The sequence below is a fragment of the Panthera tigris genome, chromosome D2 (genome assembly GCF_018350195.1).
Source record: "Panthera tigris isolate Pti1 chromosome D2, P.tigris_Pti1_mat1.1, whole genome shotgun sequence".
NCBI lineage: Eukaryota > Metazoa > Chordata > Mammalia > Carnivora > Felidae > Panthera > Panthera tigris.
The window spans coordinates 20397054-20415662 of NC_056670.1; the positions used below are offsets into that span (position 1 = coordinate 20397054).

The 18609-nt window shown below is 34.6% G+C and overlaps 1 protein-coding gene across 6 annotated transcripts in view; it reads left to right on the forward strand.

The window, feature by feature from the left end:
- The first annotated feature begins 2018 nt into the window (after positions 1-2018).
- The window catches only part of PHYHIPL (phytanoyl-CoA 2-hydroxylase interacting protein like), an 87089-nt gene continuing 70498 nt past the window's right edge, over positions 2019-18609 (forward strand). The window contains exons 1-2 of one of the 6 annotated variants that reach the window (XM_042961028.1): positions 2286-2370; positions 9117-9214. Coding sequence is in view for 1 of the 6 variants with exons in the window: in XM_042961025.1 (XP_042816959.1) it covers positions 2265-2370 (106 nt within the window). In the remaining 5 variants the exon portion in view is untranslated. Of the gene's footprint in view, positions 2371-8496; positions 8712-9116; positions 9215-18609 lie in introns of those variants that run through there. The other 5 variants (XM_042961027.1, XM_042961026.1, XM_042961025.1 and 2 more) reach the window with 5 other exon arrangements.

Genomic DNA, 18609 nt, shown 5'->3' on the forward strand with positions numbered 1-18609 from the left:
TTTATTTATTTATTAAATATGAAATTTATTGTCAAATTGGTTTCCATACAACACCCAGTTGTATGCTCATCCCAACAGGTGCCCTCCTCAATGCCCATCACCCACTTTCCCCTCCCTCCCACCCCCCATAAGAGACTCCTATTCCCTTTAAATAAAATCCTTTTAGAGGCTTTCTTGAATAATCAGACTAGGTTAGGACACCTGTGTGTCCTTCACAAGTTCTCATGATTCCTTTTTTCATAACACTCATTATAATCTTCCTTTTTCAAAGTCTATCTTTCCTAATTGATTTGAACTCAAAAATTCCAACATCTAGCATATTGTCCATGGGCATAGCTAGTGTTTAATAAATATTTGTATGGATTATAATTTTAATTATAGATATGAATTCGATTTCTCATCTGTAAATCAATAAATTGGTAATCTAGCTCACACAGTTTCTTTTGAAATTTGTAAATGTGATACTACTCTGAAAGATGAACCCACTGTGGCTTAGCTGACAATATCAATTTCTATTCCTCCAGACGCAGGTTTTAGAACACAGGATATTCACCAATAAGTGCCATCTTGTCACATTTCTTGACAAGTAATAATTTATCCTCTCCTTAGGGACACCCCTATCTTGACATTTCTCAAACTGCAAGAAGGAGATCCATCTTCATTAATACCTAAGCTGATAATGAGGACATTTCACTTTAAGATACCCAATTATCTTCCACAGATTTGTATCAACTTGCAGTTGTGCCAAGTTTTCTCACAGGCTTATTTTACCTTAAGCTGGTCCTTCTGTTTTATGAGGTTTCAATTAACTAGATTTAGTCATGTTATGGCTAGAAGGATGTGACTAGAAAGGGTAGCATATAGCAATCTGTATGTAAATTGTTACTTTATTGGATAACATTTATGTTTGAAATTGGAAAATCAATAAAAAGGAACTTTAATTTCCAACAAGCATACACACTAAAAAAAAGAAGAGAGAGGGGCAAGCACTGTTTTGATCCTAAGACAGCAACACAACTAAAAGCTGTTCCAAAGAAGCAAATGGCAACAGAGGTCAATAGGCTGTGACCTATACCCATTTTATTTTAAAAACTTTTTCACCTCCACGAAGCGCACTGCAGAATCCTAAATGCCTCTAAAAAGAATGGGCAGATAAATTTAGGGTAACTTGAGGAAGCACATTTCCCATTGTGCTTCCATATCCATCAGGACAGGTACTGTTTTTTACCCCCTTCACTAGCGTCCAGAACAATGCCCAGCACAGAGTAAACATTTAATACCTAGTTGTTGAATGAATTAATGAATGAATGGAGCAAGCTAGACTGCGAAGGCTGAAAGATTAGTGGCTGTCAGTCCTGAAGCACACGTGCTGCCTTTCCAGCCGGCTGGCTGACATCTCATTCCCTCACCTTTCTGGCAGTTTTGAATTCCTGTTTGCCCCTCCTTCAAGATGACCAAAATTCTGTCCATAAACCCTGCCAGTCCTCAGTTAATCCACACATCTCTCACACGGAAGCAGCTGTTCCTGAGGAATGCTCGGCTGAGCAGGTGGGGGCTGGGTGGGGAGTAGCCCAGGACTTTGAACGGAGAAGGCAGCCTTCTGGCTCCGCGAACCCGTATACAAAGGGTCTGGACGCATATTTTTCCAGTCCTTCAAAACAACCAGTCTGCTCCCTCTCACCTCCCCAGTGCCAGACGCCCCAGTGCCAACCTGGATACGACTGACACTGACGAGGGAAAAGAAGCTAAATCAACCTCACCAGGAGAGAGGGCGAGTCCAGCATGACGCACCCCCAGCATCCCGCAGTTCCCGCGAGTTCACCTAGCTCAGGGGATTGCCGGGGCTGAGGAGCTAGGGCAGCAGGGGGCGCGTGCGCGTGGAAGGGCGGGGGAAGGGGGGGCGCAGGAAGGAGGAGCGCCGCGCGCCAGCAGGTGGGCGCGTCCTCTCACGCGCGTGCGCGCGCCGCGCCTTCACGTTCCCCGCGCGACGCGTCTCCTCCCCGCCGGGAGCGCGCTCCTCTCGCCCTCGCGCCGGGTCCCTCTCAGTCTCTTCGAGCCGCGCACTCTCCGGAGCTCCTGCCACGGCCGTCGCCTCGGCCGCGGCTCTCTAGCCCGGAAGCTCAGCCTCGCCCCTCCGGAGCCGCGTCCCAGGCCTCCTCCCCTCTTTCCGACACTCCCCTTCCCTTTCCCGCCCTTCTCTCCCACCCGGTCCGTCGAGAGAGCCTGGATACGAAGCAGGCGGGCTTGAGAAGGGAGTTGGGAAAATGGAGGTGCCGCGCCTGGATCATACCCTCAACAGCCCCACCAGCCCCTGTGAGGAGGTGATCAAAAACCTCAGCCTGGAGGCCATTCAGCTGTGCGACCGGGACGGTAAGAGCGACGGGGGCTGTGAGGAAAGGGGCCGAGCCCGCGCCTAGGCGCCGCGGCCGCCCCGGCTCTGCTGACCCTGCTCGCCCGGGCTTCACGGTCTTTTGTTGTTCCCCCGTACAAATAAATACAGGTGGGGCTCCCCTCCGCTCATCCGCCCTCTCCTCAGACAGTAGAAACAAAAGGACCCCAGGGCTCTTGCGTTAGCGCGGAAAGTCGCCGTAGTCTCCAGCCGCGGCGCCCCTCGCCGTCTTCGCCCGCCTGGCCCAGCGCCGAGGAGCTGCCCGGGCGAGGGCGCCGTTCCCGCCCGCCGTTCCTGCCCGGGACGAGGCGTTTCCGATCGTGCCGCAGTCCGGGTTTCCAGGGTCTACCGGAACCGTAGGAAAAATGCCCTCTGGATGTTTCTAGCACCCCTTCCTTCCCCTCTCCACCTGCACATGCTAGTTAGCATTTTCAGCCCAGAAACTTATCATTTTCTTTTTAAACCTCTCATCTTCAGACCCCCACCTCCCAAATTCAGGAGTCTTTTTATGCTCTCAAATAGGGATTGGGATGACGGTTTTTTCAGTGAAGGGGCGCGGGGAAAAAGTGCGTTTCAGCACCAAGGACAGCCACAAGCTTCGTGGTTTGGGGCTGTGATTCAGAAACTCAAAAATCTGTGAAGTGGCATAATATATCTGCTGTGGTACAGAATATGTGGCGAGTACTCACCATTGTGTCTTGATATTATGTAGCTTATTCTATTGTTAAAGTTGCAGTCTCCGAAGGAAGTGATTGAACACAGGTTTAAGCGTTAAAGAGATAAGCTAGTACTGTGTTCAATATGGGTAGCTTCTGTGTTATTTTGAGTAGTTGAAGAGTCCGTCTGGGGAACAAAACTTCATTTGTAAAAAAACTCATCTGATTAGTCATTGACCAAATAATTGTAAAATTGGACATCTGACAAAGGAAAAACAATTTACATGTTGTCAAGATGACCCTAAACACTTTTTGGCTATAAATGGAATCCGTTAACAATGTATGCAGACGATGATTTAAAAATATTTTTTTTTGGTCAAGATTATGTAGAGATACTCATGTGGTGACAACAAAGTCATAAAATTTATCAGTATGTAATCCAAATAGAGAGCAGAGGTCTTGTTTCAAAGTCATTTAAATGATAACTTGGTTTGGCATTGGTATACAGTCTAGGTCAACTGAACACGGAATTTCTTTTTATTAATAAATTTGGGACACAATAATTGCCCTTTGAAGCCAAAGCCACTTTGAAATAATTTCTGAAAAAGGTGTAGTATGGATAAATAAATACTCTTGCAAAAGCCGTTCATAATTTCTTTATTCTTAGGTCACCGTCGTAATAGCTGCACATATTTATGACATCTAAACAGAAGTAATCATTTTGGCATTCCACATATAAACTTGCATTATTAGACTATAGAGATTATTTTTAGTATACCACATAAGAAATTGTATTGGTTTTAGTTTATGCTTTTGTGAAGTGACTTTTTCTGGTGTTAACCATTGTAAATGTTTTTCCTAGATTGGTTTGGTAGAAAACCAAAATAGATTTCATTTTCATTTATTTCAATGATTTATCAAAAGCTTATTACTGTAGTTATTGGAAATAAGCAATTCATAATTGTCCCTCAAGAACACAGTAATCTTAATACTTAAAATTGGATTTGCCACATGTTTCAGAGATAATGGAGAAAATAAAGTTGTTTTTCTTTTTTATGAAGTTTACAAAGTTAGTAATGTAGAGTACAGAAACTAGTGCTACATTTACTGTGGTCTCTTCTATTTTATTTTGGTAATAGTTTTTTAGTTGTTTCAGTTCATATTTATGAATCCTGCAAAATGAACAAATTATGTAACATTTAATTGGGGAGTGCTAGCACTAAGCAGTATCTATGAAAATTACTTATTTACAGGCTTCTAATAATTCAACATAGATTAAATGAATAGGGTTTCATTTTTATTAAATATGTTATATCAACAAATACAAAGAGCTAACTCTTCTATTAAAAGATGTGTAAAAAACTGGGAATAGCTTATGTAGAGATGTTACTAAATGCCTAACTTTATTTTGTGACACTACATGTCAGTTCCAAAATATATAGTTTTTTATGGCAGAAAAATTAAAAAACGTTGCATTAAGTTTGTCAAACAGACCTTATTTGTCAAATTTTATATTGAGAAAATTTCAGCTAGGTACTATTTACTCCCTTTACTTCCTTTCACTTTCTCTCAGGTGTCATTATTTTACTTTTGTAAATATATAACAGAAAGATTAGGATGTGGCAGAAGATCTGTTAAATGCTTAAGTATATAATAAGTGATAAATTTTCATAATTTTACAATCACAGATATACATTTGTCTTATTTGCTCTTTACTTTTTTCTATTCTATTCACAGATGGGAAAAAATGAGCATAACATTAATTTCTTGGAAGTGGAATGAAATAGAATAGGAGAAAATATAGTATTGTTAAATATATATTTCCTTTTACTCTCTCCACTTATAGATTTTTTAATTTTATAGTGTTTTGCATATTTGGCCAACTAAGAGTTATAACTGCTGGTGAACTGTATGTCTTTCTTCTGTTTCCTTGGCTCTTGTATGTTTTTTCTTTCACTTGCTATTTCTTATAAATTAATCTGTTTATATAATTTGCAATAATTTACAATGTTTTCTTTTTTTCCATAGTTTCTCCAACTATCTAACAGTTGGAAGAATATGGAATAGAATCCAAGCAGTCATATAATTGGGTTTTTAAATTAAGCAATAGGGAGGTTCTTCTACACACACGTTATTTCATGTGTACTTTTATCCTAGGCATGTGTGCTAGTACATGGTCCCTGTCTAGATGTTACCTGTAGTTCAAAATGATGATTCTGAATAGACTTCTATTAGGAAACCTCTGAAGATGTGCTGTAGATCTAGTACTTTCTAGAATCTCTGTTGCAAGTAGGAGAGTGTTTCTGTTCCTCCATCTCTGCTGTGCTGAAGTATCCTCCAGTTGATATACATTAATTGTGGATTTTCCAAAGAAATTGAAGGGAAAAAAAAAACAAAAACATTTACTCAACGGGAAGCATCGATAATATGGGAACCCATTTCCAGTTTGTTTCTTCACATGGATACTTGAGACCTTAGTTGACTTGTGATAAGACAGAACAGCCCCCAGCTTCATGCATAGAATTCTACATTACTTCTACTCTTCATTTTTTAAAAATTATGCATATATATGTGTGCGTACACACACACACACACACACACACACATATATAAACTTTCTTTCCTTGCTGAAAGGGAAAGATTTATTATATATATGTTGTTTTATGCATTCAAGCTTCCTGCACTCTTGTTATAATAGTAAGGAAGAAAACACAAAATTAATTTGTTCTATAGCACTTAAATCCACCCCCAAGCTTTCCTAGGTTTAACAAGTGTTATTTCCATGATTATTTTCTGACTGCCTAGATATGATTTATGGAGTTTATGATGCTACTCAGCAAAGGAGTACATTTTAAGGAAATTGCACAGAGAGAACCTGACAGATTTCTATGTCTTTGTGTCTGACAATAGTTTTGTGAAGGAAAGGAAAAAAAAGGTTTTCTCTTTTTTACATATTTAAAAAGGTAAATTCCTTTTAATTTTTACTTATATCTATTTAAATTAAAAATAAGCTATGACTTATTTATGCAATTGACATGTGAATTAAACAAATTTTAACTTTGGAAACAAAATAACACAGAAATGCTTAATAGTTAATACAGTGCTGTATTAGATAATCTGTAATGACATTTTCTGAAGCAGACATCTAGGAAGAGTACTTATAACTGTTACCTTTAATAGTACAAGAACATAAGGTAGTCATTGTTCAGTCTCATTGACCTTCATATACCATAGTGACAATACCATTTTAGAATCAGATGGACCTCTGACAGAGTATTGGCTCTTGACAGATATATTACCTTAGGCAAATTACTTGTTTTTAGCTTTAAGCTCTCTCATGTAAAATGAGTATAATAATGTCAATCCTGTAGGATTGTTAAAATAATTAAATGAAATATTTCATATCATTTCTCAAAATTCTTGACACAAAATAGAGAGTAATTATTATTGTAAATGGACTATTCTTCACATAACTTCTTGAGTTGAACTACTGTTATCTATCTATCTATCTATTTATTTATTTAGGTCCAGTGTTTAGATCTTTGTTGTTTTTCATTTTATTAGTGTTTTATTTACTTAGTAAATCCTTCTTATGCCACTTCAACTTTAGGAGTAGACAGTGGAAACTGCAAACTCTGAATTTTAAAAGGATAGTTAATTTTAAAACCACAGTTACAGTACTCTCATTTGCTTATATTTTTCTATCCTATCAGTAATATCCTTGTCAGCCTTAATCCTAAAAGCTCTTTTAGCTTCTACTTCAAACCTGCTGTTTGCTGCATTTCACGTGCTTTGTGACCTTGATATCTGCTTTGAGTAGGTATTTGTATCAGAGCCCTTCTCTGTTCTTGATTTAACATTTTTTTCTTTATGATTATTTTTCTAAGGATGCATATGTACCAGCACATGAGATCTCTGGATTCATTTCTTTGACCCAGATATGACTATAGAGATGCTGTAAATTTTTAATTAGTGAACATGGAACATAACAAAAATAAAATAAAAACTAAAACAGAAAGCTTGAAAGTCATCAGATTGTTAAACCAATTCATATTCTTGGTAGGGGTTCTAATTCATTCCCAGAGAAAACAAGGAAGTTATGAGAGTAAAAAAAGTCACATCAAAGGATATGTGACCAGACTCCCTCCAGTGGTAGAATAACTGATATGTTATAAGTAGTAATACTGGCAACTTGCTTTGTTGCCTAGGTAAGGCAGTCAGAATTTCACTCTATAGAACGCTACCTAGACAACTTCTAAGTCACTTAGTTTTTCACTGCTGTTTCCCCCTCATTTAGGCCCAATCTTGATTTTTTCCTTAACTTATGTAAGTAGAGTTTATTGATTATTTGTATATATTATCCGGGGCTTCAGAAAAACAGCAGTTGCATCAATTACTACAGTAAGGATAATCCTTCAGGTTTCTGGTTTTTCTTCTCTGCCCTTAGTAAATGCATAATTTTAGTTTTTCCTTACAGCATTTTCCTCTTTTTTGGGTTTGTTTTCTATTTCTGTTAAATTTTTCTATAAGAATCTATTTACTGTTAAAATCTGTTTTTACTGGTTGAAAGCATTTGCCTCATTAACATTTTTAAACATAATTTTATTATTACACAGTAGATAAACTGTATTATTATTAAGCAAGCTGTATTTTATATACATACATTTGAGAAGTACAATCAGTATTTGTGGAAGATTTCTAATAGAAATGTATAGAAATATTGAAGAATTCTCAACAGGAAAAATAGGCAGCATCCTTATGGAAGGATAGTGAATGGCAAGGGTGTAAAATAAATGCAAAAATAATTATAAGCTTTGTGATTGAATTTTCAAGCAAAATGAAAAGTGATAAGGAGTAATTTAAGGATTTTAAGTCTGGGAAATCAGAAGAATCATTGACAGGGAACAAAGGAGAAAGGAAATAATATTTAGACATCATGATGACAGTTTTTTAGACCTCAAATTTTAGATCTCCGTGGACATCCAAATATATCCTAATCCCTTTTTCAGGGGCACTTTCCTCTCACAGAAATCATATTCTCAGAGCAGTATTATATACTGCATGTTTCAACATGGATGCCCACAAGAGAACCCACCTACTTTCTTTTTAGTCTCTTATTTTGCTTGATTCTCACTCTTCAAAGGGCCACCCATAATCCATTGATAGTATTTTGATACCTATTACTAGATAAAAATTAGCCACTTGATACTTTATAGAGGATTGTGAAATAGAGATTTTTGAGTCATCTAAAGGTAGTTTTGAAGTCATAGAAGACTTTTCAGAGATATTGAACATAAAAGGGAAAAGAACATTTATGTTAAGACATTTAGAATCTAACAGTAAGCGATTTCCTTGGAAACTTAAACATTTAGTAATTCCTCTTATGTTCTGAGGAAAACAGTTCTAGAAGGAGAAAGAGAATTGTTCATAGAACTATATATTCCACCAGGGGAGACTAGAATTTACGTGGACAAGGCAAGATTAGGATTTGACTTCAGTTTTAGAGTGACCTCTAATCAGCTTTGTGTCTCACCCCTTAAAGGAAAGGAGTGATTACATGTTGGAGAAGGTCAGCTTTGAAACCTAAAGATGAAATAAATCTACATTCCAGGTTTGTTAAAAATGTAGTCAAGAGCTCTGCATTTTTGAAGTTCCTACACATCTATGTGAGTTGAACAAAAAGCATCATACTCTGAATCATAGTTTTGTGTGTTTACAACTATTCGCACCAAGATTGTGGTTCATTTTAAAAGGGCTTCTTTGTGAAGAATTTTGCTTATATGCTGTTTATTTAGCGGTTGTAGCAAATATTATAAATAAATCCTTTTGTTTTCTGTAGCCTGTGAGAGTGTTGCTATCTGATAATAGTATAAAAGGCTTGTAGCTTCCCTAGACATGTGCCATTAAAGATAAAGCACAAACATTTTTTTTCAATATCTTTAATGTGATTTTCTTGAAAAACAGTGTCTTTTCTTTTCTAGCTTGAATGATGGTGAATCTGTCAGTATTTAAAATTTTAAAAGCTGATAATGCAACAAGAATGACAATTTTTTAATATTATTATATGATAGGTTCTTAATGATTGATTTTGAAGTTATACCTATGATATAGAAGAGGCATCAGCAAGTTACAGTTCTTGGTCCAAATTGAACACCTGCTGCCAGGTTTTGTAAGTAAAATTTAATTGGAACATAGCCATGCCCATTTGTTTAGATGTTGTCTGTGGCTGCTTTCTTGCTAGAAAGGCGAGGTAGCTATGACAATAGACCATATAACTTACAAGCCTTAAAATACTTATTATCTGGTCCTTTAGAGGAAACGTTTGCCAACTCCTAATGTAGAGTATTGAGAAAATAAATTAATCTTTCTTGGCAGGAATGAAAATATTGAAAGAAGAATTTCTGAAAAAAATTGTATAATCATTTTGATTTTATATGTTACTGGGGTCAGGCAGAGAGCAGTAGAAAGCTGGCTAGCTCTGTATGGAGTCAATCAAAATGGGTAGTGATCTATGCCATTGGGTCTGATAGGCAGTGAAAGAAGCAAGCCCTAATTTTAAGTTAAAATCTAGTCCTCGTATAAATAACTTTAGAAAGAAATACTAGTTATGCATTAATATTTCCAGGTACACTTAACAATTCTATCAATAGATAGGTTTTAGAGTGTCAAAGATAATGATGTGGACTTTGAGAAGTATGGATAGTTATGATGTGTACTACTACAACAGTTGTGTGTACATCATATTCTTCCTTGTAAACCAAATTCTCATTGAAAAATGTCAAGGTGTTACTCCTCTTTATGTCTTTCATAGTCTAATGTAGTGCTTCTAAATCTGTATTTTGGTTTTTATTTTCAATATTCAATCTATCACTGAATGATACTTTATAAAAATATAATAAAAGTAATTATTAGAAAAGTAAAATTTAAAGTCCAAAAAAAAGATTCAACAGATATGAAAATCTCTGTCAAATTCCTATTAAAGTTTCCAAATATTTAATCCTAATTTTTTTTTATCTCATCAGAGCCTGGTAAGTAGTTTACAGGCCGTACTTTGAGTATAATAGCTTGAGGACAGTGCCATTCTATTCTTGTTCGATTAATTTTTAGGCACTAAACTTAACCAGTTTGCTTCCTTTTGTTCTTTTATTTACATGTAATTTTTACTGTTTATTTGTACATGTACTCCAACTTTAGTATCTGTGTTAAGAACAGAAAAAAAAAAGGATCCAAAAATGAATATAACTTGGATCCTGCATTTAAAGGATTCACTGGCATTTAGGGAGACAATAAGTTTAAATAGATAAATATAATAACGTGATGATACTATAATAGAGTGTAGAGGAGAAAGTAGGTAATTCTGTCTTGAGTGTCTCAGATGGCTTCACAGAGGAAGCAAAAAATTTTTTCTGGATATTAAAATAAAAATAAAAATTTTCCAGGAGAAGTGGAATAAGGGCATTTCTGATAGAGATAAGAGCATATATAAAGGTGTAAAATCATGTATGTTCTAGCAATATATAACATTTGGTATTGATGGAAAAAAGAAGTGTTTGTTATGAGAAAATAAGCTGAAAACTAGTTAAGGCTACCTAGATTATGCCATGGTTAGGAGTTTGAATTTATCTTGTCTGAAATCTTGTTAATAAATTTCAAAGCTTGTAATTTTTAGAGAACCTTTTTTTTTAACATTTTGCAGAACTCCAACAAGTAAAAGTAGCTTTTAATTAGTATATATTTATCCTGTAATTTCAAACTTAACAGCATTTTCCCAATAAAGTCAATAAGTGGATACAGTAAGAAATGAAAATTAGCAGTTATACATGGAAGTTGCTATTTTATATTGGCCTCAATATCCACTTAAGTATTTTATTTTTATTGTATTATGCGTAGGAAATTCTACCTCATAGAAATAAGTAGTGACAAATGCTAATGTTTATAAACTCATTTTGCTTTCTCAAGATAGTCTTCAAATAAATTGATCCAGACTAAATAGAAATAGTAATTTGTTTTTTTTTCAGAGTTGAATCAAAGAGTAAATAGTCCTTTTGGAGGGAGGTGATGGAATCTGTTCGTCAGTTCATTTTTTCATTGTTCAGTGAGAAAATAATGTATCTTATAATATTCTGAAATATTTTTGGTAACATTTTTTTTAAAAGCTTATACCTTTGTGCTGATCTCTTAAAATTTCAGAAGAGTTAAATTTATTTTACTTGCATGATTAATCTTAACTGTAAGGATCAGTTTCATTACTGACAATTCATCTGCATTTATAAGCTCGGTAACATTGTGACTATTATCAAATTGAGCTTCTTCAGCTTATTAAAGACCTCAATAATCAAATTAGTTTTCTCATTATATTTGAAAGATGTTTATCAAACTTTTTTTTCCTATATTTATTGAAGTATAGTTGATATATAATGTTACATTAGTTTCAGGTATACAGCATAGTGATTCCAAAACTGTGTACTTTATGCTATGCTCACCACAAGTGTAGGTACCATCTGTCACTATTCAACGCTATTATAATACCACTGACTATATCTATGCTCTTTGCTGTAGGTTTCATCCCCATGACTTATTCATTCCATAACTGGAAGCCTGTACCTCCCACTTCCCTTTACCCATTTTACACATCCCTATACCCTCCTCTCCTATGGCAACTATCAGTTCTCTGTATTTTGTTTCTGCTTTTTGTTTATTCATTTATTTTTTAATTCCGCATATAAGTGAAGTCATATTGTATTTGCCTTTCTTTGATTTATTTCACTGAGCATTAATTATATCCATGTTGTAGCAAATGGCAAGATCTCATTCTTTTTTATGGCTGAGTAATACTCCATTGTATAGGCTTCCATATCTTGGCTATTGTAAATAATGGTAAAATAAACATAGGTGTGCATATGTATATCTTTGTTACTGCTTTTGATTTCCTTGGGTAAATAGCTAATAGTGGAATTTCTAGATTGTGTGGTGTTTCTATTTTTAATTTTTATTAAAGTGTTTTTAAATTAATAAAGTATTGTTTCTTTTTTATTTTTAAAATTCATTTTTGTTTTATTTTGTTTTTTTAGATATAATGTATTGTCAAGTTAGCTAACATATGGAGTATACAGTGTGCTCTTGGCTTTGGGAGTAGATTCCCATGATTCATCACTTAACATACAACACCCAGTGCTCATCCCAACAAGTGCCCTCTTCCATGCCCCATCACCTATGCCTCTCCCATTCGTCAGTTTGTTCTCTTATTTAAGTGTCTCTTATGGTTTGGGGCGCCTTGGTGGCTCAGTCAGTTAAGCATCTGACTTTTAATATTGGCTTAGGTCATGATCTCACAGTTTTGTGACTTCAAGCCCCACCTCGGGCTCTGTGCTGACGTCGTGGAGCCTGCCTAGGATTCTCTCTCCTCACTCTCTGCCCCTCCCCCACTAATGCTCTCTGTGTCTCTCTCTCTCTCTCAATATAAATAAATAAACATTAAAAAAATTTTTTTAAAGTCTTATGGTTTGACTCCCTCTCAGTTTGTAACTAATTTTTTTTCCTTCCCTTCCCCCATGGTCTTCTGTTAAGTTTCTCAAATTCCACATATGAGTGAGAACATATGATATTTGTCTTTCTTTGACTGACTTACTTTACTTAGCATAATACCCTTCAGCTCCATCCATGTTGTTTTAAATGGGAAGATTTCATTTTTCTCATTGCCAAGTAGTATTCCATTGTGTGTGTGTGTGTGTATGTGTGCGTAATATACACATTCAAAGCAATCACAATCAAAATAGCACCAGCATTCTCCTCAGAGTATTTCTTGTTTTTTTTGAAACATATCTTTTTTCAGGATAGTCACCTAAGTTTGGTATGAAAGATAAATTTTGAAATTTTTTATTCATAGCATTATAATTAGCTCAGAAAGAAACTCCTTCAATTTAAACCATGGCCTATATGAGATTACTTAAAACTATTTTGAAATATCTTAATATCCAGTTCTTATTAATAAACAATTACTACTTAATAAAGTTGGCAATAGCTTTTACGGGAGCTACCATTCCTGAGATTTAAAAAATTTTATCTCTACTCCTTAATAGAGGTGTCTCAATATTTCTGACAATTTAGTTGATGATGTGTTAAAAACCTGATTTAGACATTAACATTTTCTTCCTCATTGTGTGTTGTTTTAGCATTCTTAAATTTATCTGTTTGAGAAACTTCTACAAAAGTAAGTGGAAAGATCTGCCACATTCATATTCTCATTCAGTTAAATTGGAAGGATTTATCTCTGCATTTTCAGACATGTACCAATGTTTTATTCCAGTTTTTTGATAACAGTTTACTAATTTAACATATTTGTTACAATGTCAAAAATGCAAGATTTAATACGCCTAAGTAAAAATCTGTTGGCTGTGATTAAACTGGAAGTGAGAGATATAAAAAAGGAGCTGTTGGTGATGACTAAATTTGCTAAATTGGGAGATTTGATGTATTTTGATACCAGTAAATAAAGTAGTTTGTTAGTTGGAAGAAATGTGAAGTAGTAGCCTTAATAACAAGCTATTAAATAAAGCTTTTTCTGGACAACTTAGGTTGCCTGTGTAATACCTAGATGGAGATGACCAGAAGGCTGTTAGAAATGTCCATCTGTGTCTCATAGGCAGGGAGTTTGAGGACAAAGATGAAAGTTTGGTAGTCCTTTTCAAGATGGTTTTCTGTTCCTCTTATTTGTCCTTTATTAGGTTTTCTTTACTTCACCCTGTAGTCAATCTTTGGGTCCATGTCAAATTGTTCAACTGCTCAGTAGAATAAGTAAATTTGAATGCTGGTGTCTTTTATGTGAGGTCTAAAAGGAGCATTTGAAAATTAATTACTTTTGACATAATTGAATTTGGCTTGGGTGTGGTTATTTCAGGCAGTTGACATGGAAGAAACACAATTGGCCTAAACTCTGTACTTGATAGATTTCCCCTTATTTTGACTGGAAAGGGAATAAGTGTATGATTTTCTGTGTTTACTGTGGAAATGTACTGGATTAATTTTTCCCTCTTTGGCAACATAGGCTATAGTGCATAAAATAAATTAACTGTTGGGAATTCAAATTAGCAGAAAAATAATGACACTGGAGCCCAAATATAAACTAAAATTTTCACCAAAGGTATTTCTAAGGCTTTCATACTGAATGTATATTTCTAAGATTTTCTTTTGACTTTGAATCCACTAATTTTAATGTTCTCTAGGGTTTTTATTGAATGGCTAGCCTAAATAGAACATGGTCTTTCTTACACTTAATTTTTTTTGGCTGATTCTTTGTGTTTAAACTTAGATAAGCCTGACATTTTAATAAATATAATTTTTGTATAACTTTTTCAAACTGTGATAGGCTGAGGGTTGAGAATATTTATATATTGTTCTTTTCTGTTACAATTCACTGTATCCAATATTAATTTCCATGAAGCTAGATATACCTTTTTTGGTTGTTTTTTTAGTGATTAAAAAAAAAAAGAAAACATAATCACTAAAGAATGATGGCTCTGGGATTTGCTGTTTATGCTACTTGTTTTGCTAAAAGCTTTCCTCATTTAAATTCTAGTTACACAGTTTACAGTGATAAAATTCAAGGTCGAAATAGTGATAAATATTCCAAAAACAATCTAACCACCTCTACCAGAATTTTTATTCTGCACCATGTATTTTAAAAGTGTATCTTCATCTGTATGAATATTTCTGAGAGCTTCACAAATATTTCAAAAGCTTCGTATGGTCAACAATGAACTTTTTCTTCACTGTACTTCTAATAATTAGAATATTTTTTCCAGCTTTTTGCCTGTATTATTAATACTTTACAACTTTAGCTATCTAACATACAAAATCCTCTTGGTTTCATTATAATGTATTAATATTTTAATGAAAATCTTAAATATATTTCCCTGGATACATGCATGATGCTATTTAGCACAAATAATGTATGTGTGTGTGTTTTATTTACTTATTTTCATTGCACTTTAAAACACAGAAATGCTATCCTTTAAGCCTGACATGAAATCTAAACTCACAAAACACATTAATCAAAGAATAATTATTTTCTCTACAATAGGGTTTCTCTGTCGTTTCTCTAGTTTCTTATAATTGTTTCCTTCAGAAGAATTTGACAGAAAGGCAAAATGGCACTGAAATGTAATATAAACTAAATTGTCTTGAATCATGGTTTCTTAAATTGTCTATGAAAATTTTATCTATGAAAGTATATATTAGACACTGGAAATTCAGATATTTTTAGCTTCATCTATTTGTAGGTAATTTCAAAGGTAGCTAAATTGTAATTGTGCTGACAAATTTCAAAAGCACTCAAAATGCTGTACTTGTATCATTTACCTAGGAGTTTGCAAAGCTTGTCCAGCTTTTCTGTAGTCAACATTTCTGTATTTCTTTTCTTTGAGCACACAAATCTCTTATGAAATGTTAAAAGCACTGTTTTTAATTTTTTTAATTTTAATTTTTTTAAATTTTTTTAAATGTTTATTTATTTTTGCCAGAGAGACAGAGCATGAGCAGGGGAGGGGCAGAGAGAGAGGGAGACACAGAATCTGAAACAGGCTCCAGGCTCCTGAGCTGTCAGCACAGAGCCCGACGCGGGGCTCGAACTCACACTCACAGACTGCGAGATCATGACCTGAGCTGAAGTCGGAGGCTCAACCGACTGAGCCACCCAGGCGCCCCAAAAGCACTGTTTTTAAGTAAAACGTGACTCTTAAGAAAGCTAGGTGTGATAGTGTAAGAAAAGAGAAAGGAAAAAAAAATTTTACCCAGAATTGTTTTTGTCAGATTACAATGTAGTTTTGTAAAATGTTTGCACGAGGTAATGTTATTATACTAACAGTATAAGGTATCATAATTTATTTTGGTACCAGAATTCATTTTAATTGCTTTTAAAATTTTTATTGTCTTGTATTATCACTGAGGGTCTGCACATGGCTGATTTTCATTTTTCTGTTGTACTGTACTACTTTTTTGGGGGGAAATTATGCACTTTACTTTTATAATGTAAGAACTTTCAAAAGTTTTATGTAAATACCATGGGTATATTGTGTATGAACCCCAGAGTAATAGAACTTCTATTAATGTTTATTTTTATCTCAGCTAATATAAGAAAAAAATGCTTAATCTTATATATATAGACGGATTAATTTCAGGTATATCAAACTATCATGTATACTGAATGTGCTGGAGATACCTTTATATAATTGGTATATGGAATTGAGAAATGAAAAATATTAGTATTGGGTGCCTGGGTGACTCAGTCAGTTAAGTGTCTGACTCTTAATTTTGGCTCAGGTCATGATCTCACTGTTTGTGGGTTCAAACTCTGCCTTGGGCTCTGTGCTATGTTGGCATTGAGCCTGCTTGGAATTCTCTCCCCCTCTCTCTCTGCCCCTATCCCACTCCTGCTCTCTCTCTCTCTCTCTCTTTCTCAAAATAAATGAATTAACTTAAAAAAATGAGTTGGGATGAGCACTGGGTATTGTATAGAAACCAATTTGACAATAAATTTCATATTAAAAAATAGTAATTAAAAGAAATGAAAAATATTAGTGTTTCGTAAGACACGTATTGGTGTACTTTTTCCATTCTGATATACGTATTCTATTGTGATATCTTTTCCTATGTGACACCCTTAAAACAAGATATCTAGATCAAATTCAGAGCTGGTTGTTTGAACTGCTATATCACAAAATATTAAGCCAAGATTATCAAAAATAAAATCACATATTCATATATATCTTTTACTAATAAGTAAAAATAAATTATTTTAAAATATATATTTTATGTTTTTATTTTTCCAGTATATAATGCTCATAACATATCAGTAAGGTTGTATGTATATATAATTTCTAAAGAGTTGACTGCAATTATATTATATACATTCTCAACATTTTTTTATATAGGGGCACAAGATCAAAAAACTTTTAACAACAAATTTTTATTCTATTTTTACACATCTTGCTTTGTACAACAAGCCATATCTGTAATAAATGAATCCACCCAACATTCAGGGGTGGATATTATTATATCACATAATTATATACTCTTTATTTAATGTTTATTCATTTTTGAGTGACAGAGATAGAGCATGAATGGGGGCGGGGCAGAGAATGAGGGAGACACAGAATTCAAAGCAGGCTCCAGGCTCTGAGCTGTCAGCACAGAGCCCAACGTGGGGCTCAAACTGTGGACCATGAGAACATGACCTGAGTTGAAATCAGACACAACTGACTGAGCCACCCAGGCGTCCCTATATACTCTTTCTTTAGCATCAAAAACATTTCTGAAACATATTTTTTATTAAGATATAATTGGCATAACACTATATTAGTTTCAGTTATTCAAGGTAATGATTTGATATTTGTATATATTGCAAAATGATGGCCACAGTAAGTCCAGTTAACATTCATCACCTACATAGTTATACATGTTTTTCTCCTGATGAGAAACTTCAAGATCCACACTCATGCTACTTTCAAATATGCAGTATAGTAGTATTAAGTATGGTCACCATGATGAACATTCTATTCCATGACTTACTCATTTTGTAACTGGAAATGTATACTTTTTCACCCCCTTCACCCATTTTTCCACCCCACTCCATTCCACCCCACTGCCTCAGGAAACCACCAGCTCATTTTTTTTTTTTTTGATTATACATATGTCATTTGTCTTTCTGTGTCTGACTTATTTCACTTAGTGTAATGCCCTTAAGGTCCATCCATGTTCTCACCAATGGCAAGATTTCATTATTTTTTTTTTGTCTGAGTAATTATTCATATATATATACATATATATATGTATATATATATATATATATCACATTTTGTTTATTTATTGGATTATTTCCATGTCTTAGCTGTCATAAATAATGCTGAAATGAACATGGAGGTGCAATATCCTTTTGAATTAACCTTTTTCTTCAGATAAACTACCAGAAGTGAAACTGCTGGATCATATATGGTACTTCTATTTTTAATTTTCGGGGGAACCTCCATATTGTTTTCCATAGTGATTGCACCAATTTACATTGCCACCAACAGTGCCATCCAGGTGCCCCTCTGCTCAGTTTTAATCAGATTATTTTTTTTCTAGTAAGTTGTGTGGGTTCTTTATATATTTTGAATATTAACCCCTTATCAGATATATGATTTGCAGACCTTTCCTTTCATTCAGTAGGTTTTGTTTTTTCATATCGTTGATGATGATTTTCTTTGCTGTTCAGAAGCTTTTTAGTTTGATGTAGTCCCATTTGTTTATTTTTGCTTTTGTTACTTTTGCTTTTAGTGTCAAATCTGAAAGATCATCACCAAGACCAGTATCAGGAAGCTTACTGACTATGTTGTATTTAGAGTTTTATGGTTTCAGATCTTCCATTCAAGTATTTAATCCATTTTGAGTTACTTTTTGTGTGACATAGGATAGTGAAACTGTCATTTTCCTGTTGTATGTTCTTGAAACCTTTTTCACAAATTAATTGAACATATATGTGCAGTTTTATTTCTGACCTCTCTATTCTGTTCTATTGATCTTTGTGTC